Source organism: Phalacrocorax carbo, chromosome 18 (genome assembly GCF_963921805.1).
Source record: "Phalacrocorax carbo chromosome 18, bPhaCar2.1, whole genome shotgun sequence".
NCBI classification, from domain to species: Eukaryota; Metazoa; Chordata; class Aves; order Suliformes; family Phalacrocoracidae; genus Phalacrocorax; species Phalacrocorax carbo.
The window spans coordinates 12,451,868-12,469,263 of NC_087530.1; the positions used below are offsets into that span (position 1 = coordinate 12,451,868).

The following is a 17,396-nucleotide window of genomic DNA, read 5'->3' on the forward strand; positions in this document are numbered from 1 at the left end:
CATCAAATGTCTCCCTCCCCAAGTCAAGAACAGCTGCTTCCTTTAGGCTTGTCTGATTTGGGGAATGTGCCGGGAAAGGTCCCCATGGGGGGTAGCTCAGGTGTGCTGTGAAAGTTACTTGTCTCTGTAGCAGTTTGCACACTAGCAAAGAAATGCAGTTGTTGGAAGGGAAACGCTTGTGTTCTGGACAGGGACTGTCCAGGCTGCTTTCAAGTGTAGACAGTCTCTAAGTGAAGAGCCTTTTGTCCATGTTGCAGCCTGGGCAAGTTGTTGGCATTGACATGGAGTGGAGGCCTTCGTTCGGCATGGTCGGGAAGCCCCGTGTCTCCCTGCTTCAAATTGCTCTGAAAGATGAGGTGTTCCTGCTTGACTTGCCACGGCTCCTCGAGCAAGCTGAGACGGAGGGTGAGAAGGAGAAGCTGCCCCACTTTATCCAGATGCTCTATTCAGATGCAGCCATCACTAAACTAGGTAACGTGCGTCTCGTCTCTCTGCCTCGGGTCTTTACACAGCTTATTCTGTGTAATTCCTAGATCCTCTTGGGGTTGTCATTCTCTAAATCCATTTTTCACAGAACCCGCTTTTGTAGCCCGAGTGTTCAAATACTGCCATGCCAGTAAGCAGGGTGACCAGTGTAACTGGGAATGATAGAATTGTCTCCCCATTTCAGGTCAGGCCCAAGATTTCTGATTTAGACTCTCCCCTCAGACTTGAGGTTATCTTAGTTCCGTACTGAACCCTGACTTGCACCCAGCCTTCAGTGGTCTAGGGAAATCTGCCATCCAGAGCTTTCTGGATTTGCTGGCCCTGTCCCAAAGCTGCTGTGCTGGACACCAGAGCTCTCCAGCTTACCATACCTTGTTTTAGATTCTGTTTGGAGGCTTTTGCAGGAGTTATTAAACCCGGAGTTCAAGGCCAAATTCGTAATTGCCTTTCACTGACCTAGCAGATTTTAAGTTGATCTTAAACTCAGCTTTTTTATCCACCTCTTCTGTCCCAATCTTGATCTGCAAGAGTATCCCTTAGGAGCAGGATAGGTGGGAGTCTGCCTTTCCACCTGTCTGAACAGTTGTTCCACCGATGTTTATACATACATTGTCAGCATTTTGTCTCTGAACTAGAAAAAGCTGCAGTGCATTAGCCATGGTTTGAGTTTTCCTACCTGTGTGATTTGGGCTTTTGTTTTCTCCAGGTTATGGGATGTCTGGAGACCTTAACAGCCTTGCAGCCACGTGGTCTGCTTTGAAAGACACGGATAAGCAAGCGCAAGGTGTGGTGGACTTACTCAGAGTAGACAAACAAGTAAGGATGAACACATGAAGACATGGAAAATTGTGTCTCCTCCGTGAGCTCGTAGATAACTGTCATGAATTCACAGCATTGTCTTTTTGTATCCTGTATTGGCAGGGATACGGCTAAATGAGTAAACAGACCTTTTCCACTTGGGGTTTCCAGGGTAATGTAATTCTGTAAAGAAAGTCAGAAGCATTTAGTTTTCGTCAGCTAAAAAGTTAGAGCTTGATACACTAATAACATTTTTCATAGCCTTTACAACAGCTATGAAAAAGCAATTGAAATGGAGGCATAGCTCCTTTCAGCTAGGACAGAGTTGCTAAGCACAAGTCTTACTTGAACTCAGTAAGAGAAAATTCTTATAGAAATTCTGATGTTCCAAGATCGTGCAGTGTTGGAGCAGATATTATGGAGTTAAAGATTTGTAGAGAACTTGCAATGTTTGTAGGAGGGCTGCTGGTGGATTCAGCACAGGAATTTCTGTTTAGCTGAAGTCCAGCTGTCTCTGGATTTGCTCACAGTAGTTTTTAGCAGTCTGCAGAAATGTTAAAGACCGCCGTTTTAACGGGTAAAATTTACAGACCGTGTTTAAAGCTGTGAGTTGAGGTGAACCCAGATCTTTGGAACTGATAGCTTAACCTGGGAAGTGCTTCAGGGTCAGAAGTACCTGCCAACAGTTATTGCCTCAGCTTGATCTGAGACATGGCAACTGCAGAAAGGCCATTGCCCACTGAGTTACAGGAACACCTCTTCTCCCTGGAACTGGAAGGAGAAAGGTGCTGAACTACTGCTGCTATACTTTTATTGAGCTGGTGCCCAACAGCCTCCAGCATGGCTGAGCACCCTGCAAACCTCTGAGAAGTGACAGTCACAGCCCTCCTGCTCTGACACAATGCTGTATGACAACGTGCTTTTTTTCCTTCCCTGGCTATGAAACAGATTTCTTTCCAGCAATTGTGTTTGTTAAACAAGTAAGCAGATACCATATATATCTAATGCCATCCCAGCCCTTCTCTGAGACAACGGGATTCAACGTGCCAGACAAAAGATAAAAATGATAGGGTTGCTGCGTGGCCCACTGGAATACAAGGTGTTGTAGAAATTGTTTTATAACCATGTATTTTGTATCTTTTTCTTTCCATCAGCTGCAGAAGAGCTCCATTGACTGGAAGAAGGGTGACCGGAAGGTCAATGTTCTGTCCCCGGAGCAGAGCTGCGAGGATAGAGAGTTGAGGCAGCCGGAGAAAGGACTCAGCCTCTTGGTGCAACATGTGCTGGGGAAGCCTCTAGATAAAACAGAGCAGCTGTCTAACTGGGAGAAACGGCCTCTCCGGGAGGAACAGATCCTCTATGCAGGTCTGGTCACTGACTTCGTGGCAAGGTGCTACAGATTGTCCGTTACAGGCTGTGTTTGTCTGTTCCGTATCACTAGGAAAATCATTAAGTAACAAATGAAGAAAATGGCTTTGCAGATTAGTTCCTGTTCAGAGAAGCCAGCACATGTTGTGTTTATCCTTTTGTGGACGTGGCTTTAATGGTTGAAGTTTAAACTGTCCGGTGATTCATTATTTCCCTTATGAAAGAATTCCTGTGCTTTGCAGATTTTGTCTGATGAAACATCACCTCAGTGGAAACTCCTCTCAGTAACTGAAAGGAAGAAAGTCCACTTCCTTCTGCCTCTCATTTCACAGCCTTTCTGGGAAACAAGCGCTGTGTCTATTTGTCATAGTGAAGTGCTTGTTAGAGCAGGGTTAAAGATGGGTAGACGTGGTGTCAGCTGCAGCACAGAGCTGATACTGTGGAGGGACTAGTGGAGTTTAATGCTGATTATTCCAGAGTCAGAAGTCTGGGACTAAATCTTTTCCTGAGGCATCAAAGGACAGTCTACTGAAGAGAACTAGCCCTTTGTTAAATTCAACTATCCTTGAAGCTGACACAGTTCCCACAAAAGTTAATCACCAGGACTTGTAAAACTGGCTTGGAGACTTAGACAGTTCCCGTTGCAAGGAGCAGAGGCCGCATGGCAGTGCGTGTGGGCAGGCGATTGCAAACAACTCAGCGTAAGATATTGCATGTAGTGGGGAAGTTACCTTCCCGTAGCTGGAATGTGATAATAAAGCGCGGGCAGCTGCCGCTCAGTAACAATGCAGAGTGAGGTGGGTTGGCTGAAGCTATCGTGTGGTGGCTTGAGCAGGCACACTACAATTTGTATTACATTAGAGTCAGAGACAGCAGAGGGCCTGTCGCTCTTTGAGCTCCTTCGCCTTGACTCTTTGTGTTCGGGTGTTAAGTTGTGATGCTCACTGAACCGGTAAGAGTGCAGGGTGCAACATCAGTAAGTTGGAGCTTCGCAGGCTGGTTGCGTGCGGTGCCATTTACAAAGGTGAGGGCTCTTCCTTGCATCAGGAAAGCAAAAGTTTTACTTTTGAATGAAACCAGATGAGGCTCTTATTCCCTTAATTTCAGCTTCAGATGCGTACTGTTTGCTGGAGATCTACGAGAAACTCTGTAAGGACCCAGCAAGCTTTGGTCTGAGTTCAGACCTGACAGAGAGTCTGGTGGGAAAGCCAAGCGTAAAACCCAGGGCAAAGAAGCAGCTGCATAAACAAGAAGTACCGTCACCTTCTGGACAGGTTTGTAAACATCTTCAAAGAGCTGCATGTTGCTCAAGACCCCTGCAAATCATATGTTGCCTTGTCTCTCAGTCACACTGTTAGCTATGCCTGGCGTGCCTGTTTGTAGTCTGTTCTCAGGACAATTGCAGCAAACATCTTCCTCGCTCCTCCCCTTTACTGGTAAGATGTGCTTTCTCCTTCGCCCTGGTTCAGCATTCCCTGCAATTTTAGGTTCATCTTTGCAAAATGTTGGTGCAGATCTGTGTGGCAGAATCCAGCTAACCTTGCTGGTAGAAATGCTCCTGCCACATTTCCTTAGTGGTGTGGGTCTGAATTCTGTGGCCTATGTGTTGCATCAATGAGGTTTCAAAACTGACTTCTTTACTTTTGCTTTTAACTGAGCTTCCAGACTTCGGTTTCACCTTGAGAATGCCTCCTTTATTGCGTCTGGAGCAGAAGTCTGTAAAGTTAAAAACGAACAATCGATCAAAAAAGTCTTTCTGCTGATGGCTTTTCTCTGTCTCCCTGCCCACCACCACATACTCCATTACCAGCCTCCCCCTGCAATGTATGTTGTGACAGAGCCATAAAATTCCACTGGCCATAACTTGGAGCTGTGTGACTCTGCTTAAATATCTTGGAATGTGACTGCTCCGTCTCTCCTACTAATAAAATTTTACTTTTAAAATGCGACCATCTGGTTGTTTATGTGCCTATGAAAACATTAGCAGAAGAAGAGTTTTATTTATTAACTGTGAAGACTCACTATGGCTGTGTATCATTCTGAGTAGTCCCAAAATTGTATTTACCTCCTGAAGTCAATACTACCTTCCATGGTTGGACTGAGATGCTATTGATTATAGCCACCTTTTCAGGATCCTCCTTATCAAGTGTGTGTAAATGTACAGTATCACATTAGTCTTAGGCAGTAAAACACAAAGCTGCTCGGTAGTTTCCTCAGCACTCTGTGTTCATGGGAATGTTGTATGTTACAACAGATTTGACTGGCTGCTGAAGAGATGGGAAAAGTAAGTACTTCAGGCTTGAATTACCTTGTGAACTCATGGGTCATCTTTGTGGTCTGTACAGTCAGACTCATTAACCGAGAGGTGGTTGGTAAAACCTGGACTGGGGCTCAGAAGAGCAGACTTCTCCTGACTGCATCCTGCATGACTCCAAGCTCTCTTTCCCAGTGTTTCCTGGGCCGCTGACTGAAGTGGGGCTAATGACACTATTCTCCTTTATAAGCTTTTTGCTCTCTGTTGGCATGAAACATGAGAAAAAAGCTACGTATGACATTGCTGGCCATTGAATAAACACTAGCTACGAGCCAGCTGCTGCTCCTTCACAGCTGTTTGAATAGAAGCAGCAGCACAGGGTTAGTGTCTTCCAACTGCCTCAACATCGAAAGGTCAGCTTGATCCATTATCACAGCACTCTGATGTTTCAGGACACAGCTGCATCCACCAAAGTCCTTGCAGGAGCCGGTGACAGTCCAGTCTACCCGGTGCTGCAGAACTTTGAGTGCATGTACCAGCTTCAGGGAGGTGCAGCATCTCTCAGACTGAGCTGTCAGATCTGAGCTCGTTCACGTGGTCAGCCCAGGTGTGTCTGCAAGGTGTGCTGCATTTCCAGGCCTGAGGCAACTCCTGCAGAGCTGGTCTGCAGTGCCACAGTAACTCTGGTTCCAAAGAGACCGTAGCCCTGCATAGTTGGTGGCTGTGTCCTTCAGTCATCCCAGCTGATTCAAGTTCCTGGAGGCAAAGCTGAATATTGGAGATTCCTTAATAACTTCCCTTCTCCATGAATTTAGCTATTGTACTTCTGGGAGCCTACCAACGACAGAGTCTCCAGCTGCAGGAACTCCCCCAGCAGCAGACATTTGAAATAAAATAAACAGAATTCAGAGACACTGCCTATTTTTAAACTTCCCAAGATAACAACGTTGACGTGGTTGCTTTGTCTACCTGTTTCTGCCTCTGTCTGTCAGATCCCTTTCCCAAACCATAACTTTGGCACATGTATATTAATTGCAGCCTAATTCACTAGGGGAATAGCAGTCTTGAAGACGTGTTGCTGTGACTTCATGAAAATGAATGTCTGTGTAGAGCAAAGAAGGCCAGGTTGGCATTTCTCCAGGGAAAGGCTGCAGGTCCCCAGTTTGGGTGGCCAGCTGGCCAGTGAGTGAATAGATAATTCAGAGTTAGCCCCATCATGTGCTGCCTCCTGCCCAAGTGGTAGGTGGGCGATGTAGAAAAGACATGAAGGAAGAACTAGAGGTGTTGCAGAGCACGGGGGAGGTTGTAATACAGGTGGTAGGGGACAGTTGGATTTGCTATGGTGGGTGAATGCAGGGAGGCAAAACACAAATGTACTGGAAACCAGCCTTCTGTTCTGCTTCTTACGGATCTCTTGCCTTTCTGTAGCAATGCAAAGGATCCAAAAAGGAGACCTCATGTCCCCCTGCTCCCATCTCCCCAAAGGAGTTCAGTGTGGTCTGCGATAACATGCTGCAAGGCCTCGGGCGCTATCTTCGCTGCCTTGGTGTAGATGTCCGGATGCTGGAGAATCAGGATGACCATAGGAAAGCTGCTGAGGTTAGTCGTGTGTGTGTGTGTGTGTGTGTGTGTGTGTGTGTGTGTGTGTGTGTTCATGGCTCCCATCTGTGCTCCTTGGGGAAGCCCTGCTGCTTACTGAATAACTGCAGTGGTTACTCACTCGCGCTGATCAGGCAGGAGCTGCCCAGTGCATCCTGTGCCCATGCTGAGACCCAGTCCTCTGGTTCAGTCTGAGAAGCTGTGCCACATGGTGTCTGGCATCAGCTAGGCCCTACAGCAGTGTGTGAGCCGAGGCCTCTCTTTCCAGGAGGTGGGAGCTGAGCACAGAGTGCTGTGCTCTCACACCTTATTTGTGTCGGTGTGTTTGTGTCATTGACAGCTGGGATGTTTCAAGTCATTAGAGGACCACGAGCAGAGTGTAAAGGTGTGACCTGCAGACTCAAGTGTCTTTGATGGGGAGGTGGTGGTAGATTTGCAACAAGACAAAAATCAGAGGAAGGAACCCAAAATTCCCTTAGTTTCTAATGGACTCCAATTTGTGCTCACAGGGAAGGTATTTGCCTGCCTTGTGCCTCGGTCAATTGAGCAGAACCATAATCAAAAGATGGCTGTGCAATATGAAAGGGAAAATTCCCATAATAAGTTGTCATATAATGTCCTGGCTGGCTACCACCTTGTGAGATGACTCAAAGGTGTTCGGCCACAATTTGAAGTGAAATGTTTGGGAAAGGAAGAGTCTCTAACATACGTGGGGACAACAAACGTTGATCTGGACTCCCATAACAACTTTGACCCTCTGCCTCTCAGAGAAGAGACACATGCTTCTTCATTTCAGACATACTTCTGCCATGCCAGAAACGGAGATATCTAGCCCACACAGTGAGTCGCTATCAAATGTGCACTGATCACCCGGCCTGGTTCACAGGATGTTTCCTCTTCAGATGTCTGCTTGGCCTGAGTCCGGGGCAGGCTCTAACTTCTGCAGAAATAATTAATATCTCTTCTCTGCCAAACTTGCACAAGTCATTTAAACAAACTAGTTCTCACTGCCTCCCTCCAGAGCCCCGTCTCCGCTTCTCATCCTGATACCTTATCGTGCTATGGACAGGATGTTTTACATTGCTTTCTCTATGGTGACTGGACAAACATCCTTTCACTATCAAAAGCCCTTGGAGTGTTACTGTATTGCAGAGCCTTTGATCTGTGCTTGGATAATCAAAGATAAAAATAGACTTCTCCTGCTTTATATCTGACTAGTCCTGATTTAATAAAAGTTGAATGTTGACCATCCTACGCCCAAAAACTTGTAACTGTTATTGCAAAAGCCAGGAGAAGGGTTTGGATTCTGGCCACTGAATACGCGACAGACAGTTCGGGAATTGTCCCAACACAGTCTCAAACTAGTGTCACCATGAACACATAAATGTGTACAGAGTTAGTGTTTGTTCTTCATTAAAGTCACAGAATCCCAGAATCACAGAATCCCAGGCTGGAAGGGACCTCAGGGATCATCTAGTCCAACCTTTCTGGGAAGAGCCCAGTCTAGACAAGATGGCCCAGCACCCTGTCCAGATGACTCTTGAAGGTGCCCAACGTGGCCGAGGCAACCCCTTCCCTGGGGAGATTATTCCAGTGGTGACTGTCCTCACTGTGAAAAATTTCCCTCTCGTGTCCAATGGGAATCTCCCCAAGAGCAACTTGTGTCCATCCCCCTTGTCCTCTCCATGGGACTCCGTGGAAAAACGGAGTCTCCATCTTCTTTGTAGCTGCCCCTTAAGTACTGGTACACGATTTATCAGTCATATTACACACCTCCTTGTGCCAAGAACTCCTGAATCACCTGGCTTTTGCTCCTTATTCTCATTCCTGTTGCTTGTTAAAGTGACTTCAAGTATTGGTAGGCAGGTAGGTCTTGTCCTTCACCCTCTATTGTTTGAGATCGAACTTAAACGCCTGAGAGCTTTGTAGGCTGTGCGTGGGCAGCTGTTTTGCTTGTTGTTTTTTTTTTGTCTGCGTGTGGCAGTAATTGGTTTGAGAAAACCCATTCCCAGGCTGAACTTGAAGTCAGTGTCCTGTGTACTGCTTCGTGTTGTGCTGCTATTATTGGCTAAATCTTTTATCTTGGACAACAGTTGTCATGGCAGGTTTATCAAGCCGGCTCTGCAATCTCAGATCTGCCAGCCCATGAGAGCAGGACCCGACACCACAAGCCAGTGCATTCCCCTGCTTGCCCACGTTCAGCTGCTGTGAGATGACACTGGTTTGCATTCTGCGTATTTAATGGTGCTATTTAATTAGGACTTGAATCAAGAAGTGACTGATTAAAAGTTACCTGTCGTAAGTGTAGACACAGAAGAATCTTTAAAAATGGAAAAATAGTGGAAAATCATACTGAAGATTTCTCCAGTTAAATCTGTCCTCATGTTGAAGGCAAAGAGCTCACAGTCCATCCTTACAAAAACATGTTAGCCTCTGTTGATGAGCACCAGCCTCCCTGAGAAGAGCAGCTTTATGTCCAAGTATGGGTCCTGTGTCATTTCCTAAGTCTTCTCATTCGGTGGGGTGGCAGTAACACTTTTACCCTTTTACGTTTATATCCTAGCTGCTGTAGCACAATGCACACAAGTATTTGGCAAAGCAGGTATGCAGCTGGGGGGTGAAATTGGTACCAGATGTGCCAAATGAGCTCCTTTACCTGACTTTAGCAGCCTGTGCATTGAGAGCTGGGGGATTCACCGCATGCTTTCCCTGAAACGTGTTCTTGCCTCGCAACACTGCTCCAGTCCTGCATCTTGCGTAGGAGCCCCTTCTGGAGAGCTTTGGGTAGTGGCCCAGGCTGGCCCGATCCTGGCTCCCTGCTGTGTGTTAAAATAGGGAAGCCTCTCTCGAGAAGGGCTGTATGCATTCAGCCATTCCTCACCAGGACTCCTGACTCTATCTCAAGGTAAAGAATGGCTCCATCTAGTAAAGAACGCAGAGATTCGATCTCTCTTATGCAGCATCCTTCTGTGCGTGCAGCTGCCATTGTGGAGGTAAGCCACCCTCTGTATTTGCACTTACTCCTATAAGCAACATGTTATTTCCAATTAATACATTTTTCTTTACTTAAATCATGCCCTGTGCCTGTTAAGTTTCTAGCCGGGTCTTCCAGCTTGTCTTCTGCAAACTTCTCTTTGCAGGGAATCTTAAACCTATCTTTTGGACCTTCTAGATGGATAATTGGAAGGAGGTGGGAAAGTTTCAGCGGGCGTTCCTCTTTTCTCTGCAATTTTGCAGAATCAGGTAGAGCAGTGGGATGATTCCCGTACTTAAAGGATCACCAGCCAGCCTGAAGTGACTACAACAGACCTTGCAATGTTGTACTTCAGGAGTGGAGCAGAAGCTTATCAGAAAATTTTGGTAGTCTTTTAGGTCACTACTTTCTAATAGAAGACTTGGTGGAATCTCAAAATCCCTTCAGTTGAGTTGTGGGTTGATTTCTTTTATTTTTTTAATGGACTGTGCTCTTGGTCTTCAAAATCATCCTCATCTCTAAGAATAATTTGCACGCTAAGGCAAACCTGGTATCTTTTGAAGTGTGATAATAACCAGAAGGCTGGTAGAACTGGCTTCCTGCAACTCCCTTGGTGTAGAAGGTTCCCTTGCACGGTTACACCTACTCCCCCAAAACTCCAGGTGAACCGGTCAATTGGAGAGGAGGGCCAGGCTTGTATAGATCTCAGGAGCCAGCTGGAGCAACGTGCACCTTGATCTAAATTGCCCTGGACTGGTTTGGAGCCATGGGACACAAAGGGGACTTCTAATACCGCAGTAAGCAGAGTTTTGTGTAATGGGGGAATCTCATCTCTGATCTCACCTCAACTTTGAACGTCTCTTTCCATATTCTTGATGTAAAGGACATTCTTCAGTTTGCTAGTTTTTCTCCTCCCCACCAGTCTTGGAGTAATTCTGCAGAGGACAGATGAAGAACTGTTCTGTCTTTAAGATCAAGACTTCGCTTTTGATGTTTGGTCAGCAGGAAGTGGATGTCTTCAATTGGAGACCTTGGTACAAATGGGTCTATGTTAAGAAACAAAATTGGGTTGATGGTTTGATGTGGTACTTAAGGCCACATTATGAAATCATGCAATAACTCTGTACAATTTATGGTTTTCAGGAATGCTGAAGAGAAATCTAGGGTTGAAATAGCAGCAGTATACCAAGCGCACTGCAGGACTGGACTGTATTCATAGCTATTAAGCTTTTGGTTTACTGTCTGTTTTAAAAGAGCCTGAGATAACAGATAGGGGGCTTCAGCGTTGGACTGAGGTTTGTGATCAACTTATCTAGCAGATCCTTCTCTGGGTGATTTTCCAGAACACATCCTGGAGCAGATGCTTTCTGTCTGGTCCCTTTTTGTCTGAACTGGGCCCTTGGTGGCCTAGGCTCAAGATCACTGCTTCACCTCTGCCGCCGCAGGGGGTCACAGCTTTCCCTGGAGTGCTGCCTTGCAAACGGAACACTGCAGTTTGCCTCTTCAAGGACACGTAGCATTGCCCGAGATGTGTCATGTGCTGCCTTGGCAAATTCTAAATTTTAAATTACAGATCTACAGCCTTGTGCTGCTGTTTCTCAAAACCTTCTTTGGCCTTAATTCAGGATCCTTTAGGTTGACACAAATACTTCTGCTGTGGGTGCTGGCTTCAAAGCATAGGGTCTCTGCCGTCTCTCATCATTTGTTGCCCTTCCAGGAGTAATTCATTTGAGCTTGTTCGTCTCTGCAAGATGAAAGTTGGCTGAACAGACAGACACGTTAAGAGCTAAATGCTAATACCAAGTTATTAGGGAGTGCTTTCTATCCAGAAGGCCTAAGCCTTTTCCAGAGGAAGTTGATATTATCTTTTTAATAGGTTGTGAAACTGAGGCCAATGCCCTCTCTGCAGCCCTTGGGATGTGGAGCACAAGTCCCTGACACCCACCCCAGCACAATGGTTCTTTTTGTTTTATTTGCCTCTCCGAGCACACGTCTCCCGGATGGTCCCAGCGTTGCCTTCCATTATTTCTTTCAGAGGAAAAGAAGGAATTGTACCCTGTTCTCCAGCACGCATTCTCCGTGGTTTCAGTCAGATGTGTGCTATCACGTGGCTTTTCTAGCTCTGCATGCTTCTCCCGGTCCTTGTTCCAGAGGCGGAAAAACATGCTGGGAGAGTTATTGCTCTTCTCCTTTTTATTTGATGTTCTTTGCCTGTCTCTGCAGAGCCATTTAGATAAGGGGATTTATCAAGCTTGAACTAATTAACCCTGGATGCAGGAAGTCAGAATGGAGTGTTCCAGCTATGAAATCCTCAGACTTACCCTGGAGTACACATGGGTCTGAAGGAATTTCACATCTCTCTTCCCTTGTTGGCAAATCACTGTGGTGAACTTTTGTTGTTGCCTTACTGGCCTTCTCTCACTAATGTGCCGTGAGGGTGGTTTGTTGGCAGGGCTGTTCAGTAACCCAAACTGCATGTACTAGGATTGCATGCAGCACGGGGTGCCTCTGCTGTCACTTAAAGGTTCCTGCTCTTGGGGATGTTTTTTTTTCCTTAATTGAGAGAGGGGGTTGATTTTGATAGAAATACAGTAATTTTGCCTGTAGGAAGATGCTTTAGTTGTTGCCAATCACTTTCTCAGTGTAGAACTGGCAGCCAAAGAGTGACTTCACAAAAAAGGGAGAGAAGCAGCTACCTGAAAGGTCAGGACAGGAAAGAAATGGTTGCTTAGTTGACTGCATGGAGATTTGTGCCTTCAGAACCTTCTCCCCCTTGTTTTTACGTTGCCATAGGTCCAGTGAGTCTTAAGAAAATAGCTGTCCAAGACAGAGTTCAAGAATCTTGGTTTGGTTTTTTTTGTGTGTGTTCCCTGGCTGTGCTTGGTGGTGTCAGGCTGTCCGGGAAGTGCAGCAGGACACGGATCCCAAATGTGTCCTTCCAGGGTTAAAGAGTGATCCAGACAAGGCTTCTGAAACTCTGATCCAGAAGAGAGACCTCCATGACACACATCTGGAAACGGTGAAAAATGTGGGGGCTTCCAACAGAATCCAAGCCAGTGAAGGGAAATAATCTCGTGCCTACCTTCAGGTGCCAATCTCTTGTCAGCACTAGCATAGCTGAAGTGCTGGTTCACGTGGGAATCCTTCTGTCGCTACGGCCATGAAACTATTTCCCTCCTACAGGAGGGGGTGAAGGGGCAGGAGGGAGGGATGTCGTTTAATCATACGAAGATCAGTCACACTTTCATCCTTGTGAAGAATTGCAGTGCCAGATTTAGTATCTCCTTTTGGCACCAAACCATTTGAAAGTGCCTTTTACTCTATTGCAAAGGTCAGAAGTGCGGGTAACGAGTCCCCTGATAATTCACCGCAGACCTTTCCCTTGAAGGGCAACACCTCTGATAAAAGTGCAGGATTGCAAGTCAGGAGGTGATAAACTCTGATGGAGATGTTCTTTGCAGCCTGGAAAGGGTGCATAATTTCTGTATGTCTGCTCTTGGGCTGCTGGGAAAATAACACCATCTTATCTGTAAGGAGCGAAGTGAGCACTGTTCTGTTAATGTCTACGAAGTTTGCAGGCACATTTAACGGCACTTTTTTTTTTTTACTGGAATTACCTGCTTAGGTTATTTTTTCCTTTCTCCCCTGTGCATTGCTGCACGAGCAGAACTGCTTGCTTCTTTGTGGCCAAGACTGGGGAAATAGAAATAGTCTGGGTTAAGGCAAAAAAAAAAGATAGAAAGGTTTTTGATAGGATTATTTCAAGGTGGATCAGTTCCCTGGGCCATCTGCAGTGCAGATGCACGAGTAGCTTGTTCCAGCACATGTGAGGGAAGGCGGGTAATGGCAGAGAGGGGACATGCAGTGAGCAAGCGATACCTTGAGCTGCTGTTGCTGTCAAGAGCATATTGTTGAACCAGACCCAGATACTCTTGGCCTAGCGTGTGTCGACAATGGAGAGGAAGACTCGATATTGCCAGTTCATGTTCCCTCTGCTTTGACTGAAAGGAAGGCTTCAATCCGGTGTAACTTCACCCCATGTTCGTTATGGTTTTTACTGTTTTTTCCAGATTGCCCGACAGGAAGGAAGAGTCATTTTAACCTCTGGACTCCCATATCAGACCGTAAGTGTTCAGAGCTTCTGGCATTTTTCTGGCATTGTATCACTGCGTGGTCTGGGATGTGCAGTGTAGAGAAGAGGAAAAGTCAGATGTGAATGCAACAGCTGGCTTGGCTTTTTCATGTTTTCTGCACTAAAAACTTCATTAAGGGTCTTGAGAGGTTTGCTGCTTCTGAACGACCAAAGCTCGGGGTGAAGTTTTTTTTTTTTACTGAGTACTGCAGCAGTGGGGGGAGCGATTGCTCTCTGTGGGGGGCGGGGGGTGGAAATCAAGCCAAGCAATCCAGAACAAAGTGTTTCTGTTTGGCCTCACTGGCAGGTGAACGGCAGCTCAATTCCCATACTTTTTATCACAAAGAGTCCTGTTTACTGACTGGCTCCACACTGCCGTAGTTTCAGCACTTGAAGACGTTTCTTCAGGCCTGGAAGGGAGAGAATGGAAGCCACCAAGCACGTGTCCTGGTGGAAGCTGTTGGCTGTAGAGGTTTTGTGTTCCTGTAGGTACACAGAAAAACCCAAATCAAAATCCAGCCTTACCCTCAGCACCAGATGTTCAGAGCCCTTCATGAGACACACTTCAAAATGGAGTGTTGGTGGGAATATACTGAACCTATCCAGTCAGTGGTTGCATTGTTATGATGCCTGCTGCAGGTCCTTTGCACTTTGTTACTGCCCAAAAACTCATTTGGAAGAGTGAAACTGTTCCAAATTAGACACATGAGCCAGAGTGCAGGACTTCTTTGTCACAAACTATCAATATAAAAGCTCCCAACTACTCAAGTAGCTAGTTGGAGTATTTGCAGAATGTAGGTTGCTCATTTCCTACATAATGGCTGAGCACTGAAAGATCTCCCCCCGATGAGACACTGTGAGGCAGGTGCTGCAGTGCCACATTATGGGTTCCTTATCCAGACTGTGGTTCCTTGAGCCCACAGCTGGTGTAATAGGTAACTCAGCATCCAGCACGATCTTACTTGGCAAAGCTTTAACTTCAAAGTACTGTGTAGGTATTGCAAAAGGAAAATAACTGTTTCCCAGTATACGATACTGTCCTGGGATATGTCTGGTTCCCTTTGTTCCTTTGCCTTTGTATGCCCTACGCAAGGACAGGATGGCTCTGCTAGGCTCACATACTTGTGTGTAACTGATCCCACCTTGCTGTGAGTACTCGTCATGTTCATAAAGATGTGTCTGAACTTCCCAGTGCTTGTTCCCAGGCACAAACTTCTCTGCTAAATGTGGAACAAAGGTAGAGGGACTGTCCATGTCAACCACTTCAAATTCATTGGCCATCAGTGAACTCAGATGAAACGATGTATAAACTAGAAGGGTTGAAGTGGTAGAACTGTCATTGGACATCATCTCCATCATTGTGCTTTTGCGTACTGTGTGTGATCTGGCCAGGTTTCATGTGAAAGCTGTGATTAAATTCAGTTTCCTCTTGCTACCCCTGTTAGCACCACACCACCAAATTATAAGTTGAAGGGGACTCGGGCCATCGTGTTTCTTATACCTATAGAATGCTGCAGTGCTTCAGTAGTCTCAGAGCTACTGCAGCAGTGGCTAAGTGTTAAATTACCAATTGTGCTTGGTAGATCAAAATTTAGACTGTAACACATACTAACTCCAAATATTATTTGTAATTAAAACCAAACCAAGCGTATTAGGAAAAAACCCACGGATCATGGTCCATGGCCTGGCTCATTTATTGTCTGTTTGGTTTATGACTTGTCTTTTGAAGCTGCAGTCCCAGGTAGCAGAAGGAAGGTGTTTCTCTGTGAACTGCTCAGAAAAGGCAAAAGAACAGGCCCTGCAGGTTCTGAAACACTTCAACGTTCAAGTATCCCTGGCGGATATCTTCAGCCGCTGCCAGGTAGGACAAGGCTTCTTTGAGTTAAAGTTCATGCTTGCTCGCCGTTTCTTGCACAGCAGGCACTGCCTCAGCTTTTTGAGTCTTGTACTCAGTGTATTCTGTTTGGTTCCCAAGATTTCTGCCTGAACTTTGGCAACATCTTGCAAAGCTGTGAGGAGTTCCGAGTGTGCTAACATCCGTCAGGAGTGTTGATGACTAAGTCAGAAGAGCAGAGGCACTGCATCTGCAGCTTTGCTAGAAAGTCTGCTGTTTTTCTGAGTTTTGGTACTTGGCATGCGTTGTGGCATTGACTATCGCAGTTATTGTCTCTCTGTTGCTGTGTTCTCTGTCTAGAACACATGCTGTTTTAATTACAAACCATGTTTAATTATAGCTCTGTGATTCTGATAACATTTAATTACTTTAATAGGAGGATTTTTTTTTTTACGACTGCATATTTTTTTTCAGAAGCTATTAGGTTAATTCATGTCTATGCTAGTTGATGCCTCCAGATTGTGTTTGGCACTGGATATCTGTGGATTGTTGCTAAGAAGAAGTTTAATTGTGTTAGCTCAAATCTCCATCTCCTCCAGTTTCACTCCTCTGTTTGTTACAGTAACACGCTGAAACCTATCCCTTCAAAAACTGTAATATAAACCAACTTGAAACTTCAACATCTCTCATCTTATCAGTGTTTAAAGCGAGAAAAAGAAGAAACTGCAACTCTGGCTAGAAAAGGAGCTTTCTCTTAAGAATAAACAAGCCAGCTGAACACTTCAGTGAAGTCTGGCTCGGTGCCTTGTGGTCGAGCTCATGGGGTCTCCTGGCCTGGTGGAAGTGCACAAGTCTTGTAGGAATAGCAATGACTTCTGAGCAAACACACCAGAGAGCGTTTTCTAGACCACTGCTGATATCTGATGTCGGTTGTTGAAACTGTTTCTATAACTTGCAGAGAAAATGAGAGTTGTCCAGCTGTGCAGGTTGTCTCTAAGAGGAGAGTGACGTAACGCCATGCAGATTGAATTGACATAATATGGGTTGATCTTACTTTAGGATAAATGTATATTCAGATATAAGATACTGTGTTCAGTCTTGTGGTTTTATTGTTCCAAGAACAGATTGCAGTCATTATATAGTGGCACACTGGCTTCTTTGCTATTCTAAAAAAACCTTTAAAAAACCTTGTGGATTCTCTGATTCCCTGAGATCCCATAAAATAGCAGTGTTCTTCCTGATGGTTGTTAAAATACCACAAGAATAGGCACACATAAAAAAACACGCTGCAGAAAACTCTGTTGTATCTGTGATATCTGTAATAAACGCAGAAGACTGTGCAACATACCATATAAAACTGACCCCTTGCCCATGATCTGGAGTCTGGAACTGTTTAACTATATGGCTTTTTAGTACACGCTGTCTTAGTTTACAATATAAATAGGGGTAATCAATCTGGCTAGGAATATACACTAAGTGTTCTCTTCCAGGAGAAATGCCTTCCCTGTAAATTGTGGTGGTAGAACAGCTGCATGTTTTAGACCGTTAGGCATGGGAAGATGCTATTATTTGTCAAATGGCTCTGTGTTCTGAATCATGTATTTACCTACGTTTAAGGCTTTGGCTTTTTGGAGCTGATTTTGTTCAGCTGTCCTCTACAGACTGTGCAAGTTTTGCTAATATGTTGCTGTTGCTCTCAAGGAGAATCCAAGCGCTTAGAGCTGCGCAGGTCAAGCAGACGCCCAGAGTTACCCAGGCGTGCTCGGCACTGCAGCTCTCGGTAGGTCTGTGGGCGAGGGGAGAGCGGTGGGCAGCTGGTAGGAAGGATCGTGCTGCCGAACTACAGAGTACTGACTGCCCATGTGAAAAATGGCAAATTTCTGCTTTTAAGGTGGTGCTCTGGGGCCACGGTAGCCAACGGAGACCTCAGCACTTCATTTGTAAGTTCTTT

The 17,396-nt window shown here is 45.6% G+C and overlaps 1 protein-coding gene across 19 annotated transcripts in view; it reads left to right on the forward strand.

Annotated features, from left to right (window-relative positions):
* The window catches only part of EXD3 (exonuclease 3'-5' domain containing 3), a 300,891-nt gene that overhangs the window by 151,029 nt on the left and 132,466 nt on the right, over positions 1 to 17,396 (forward strand). For 18 of the 19 annotated variants that reach the window (XM_064468665.1, XM_064468669.1, XM_064468675.1 and 15 more), the window contains 7 exons: positions 258 to 471; positions 1,193 to 1,302; positions 2,439 to 2,649; positions 3,760 to 3,926; positions 6,335 to 6,505; positions 13,550 to 13,603; positions 15,341 to 15,472. In XM_064468665.1, the coding sequence (XP_064324735.1) occupies positions 258 to 471; positions 1,193 to 1,302; positions 2,439 to 2,649; positions 3,760 to 3,926; positions 6,335 to 6,505; positions 13,550 to 13,603; positions 15,341 to 15,472 (1,059 nt within the window). The remainder of the gene's footprint in view (positions 1 to 257; positions 472 to 1,192; positions 1,303 to 2,438; positions 2,650 to 3,759; positions 3,927 to 6,334; positions 6,506 to 13,549; positions 13,604 to 15,340; positions 15,473 to 17,396) is intronic. The other variant, XM_064468672.1, reaches the window with a different exon arrangement.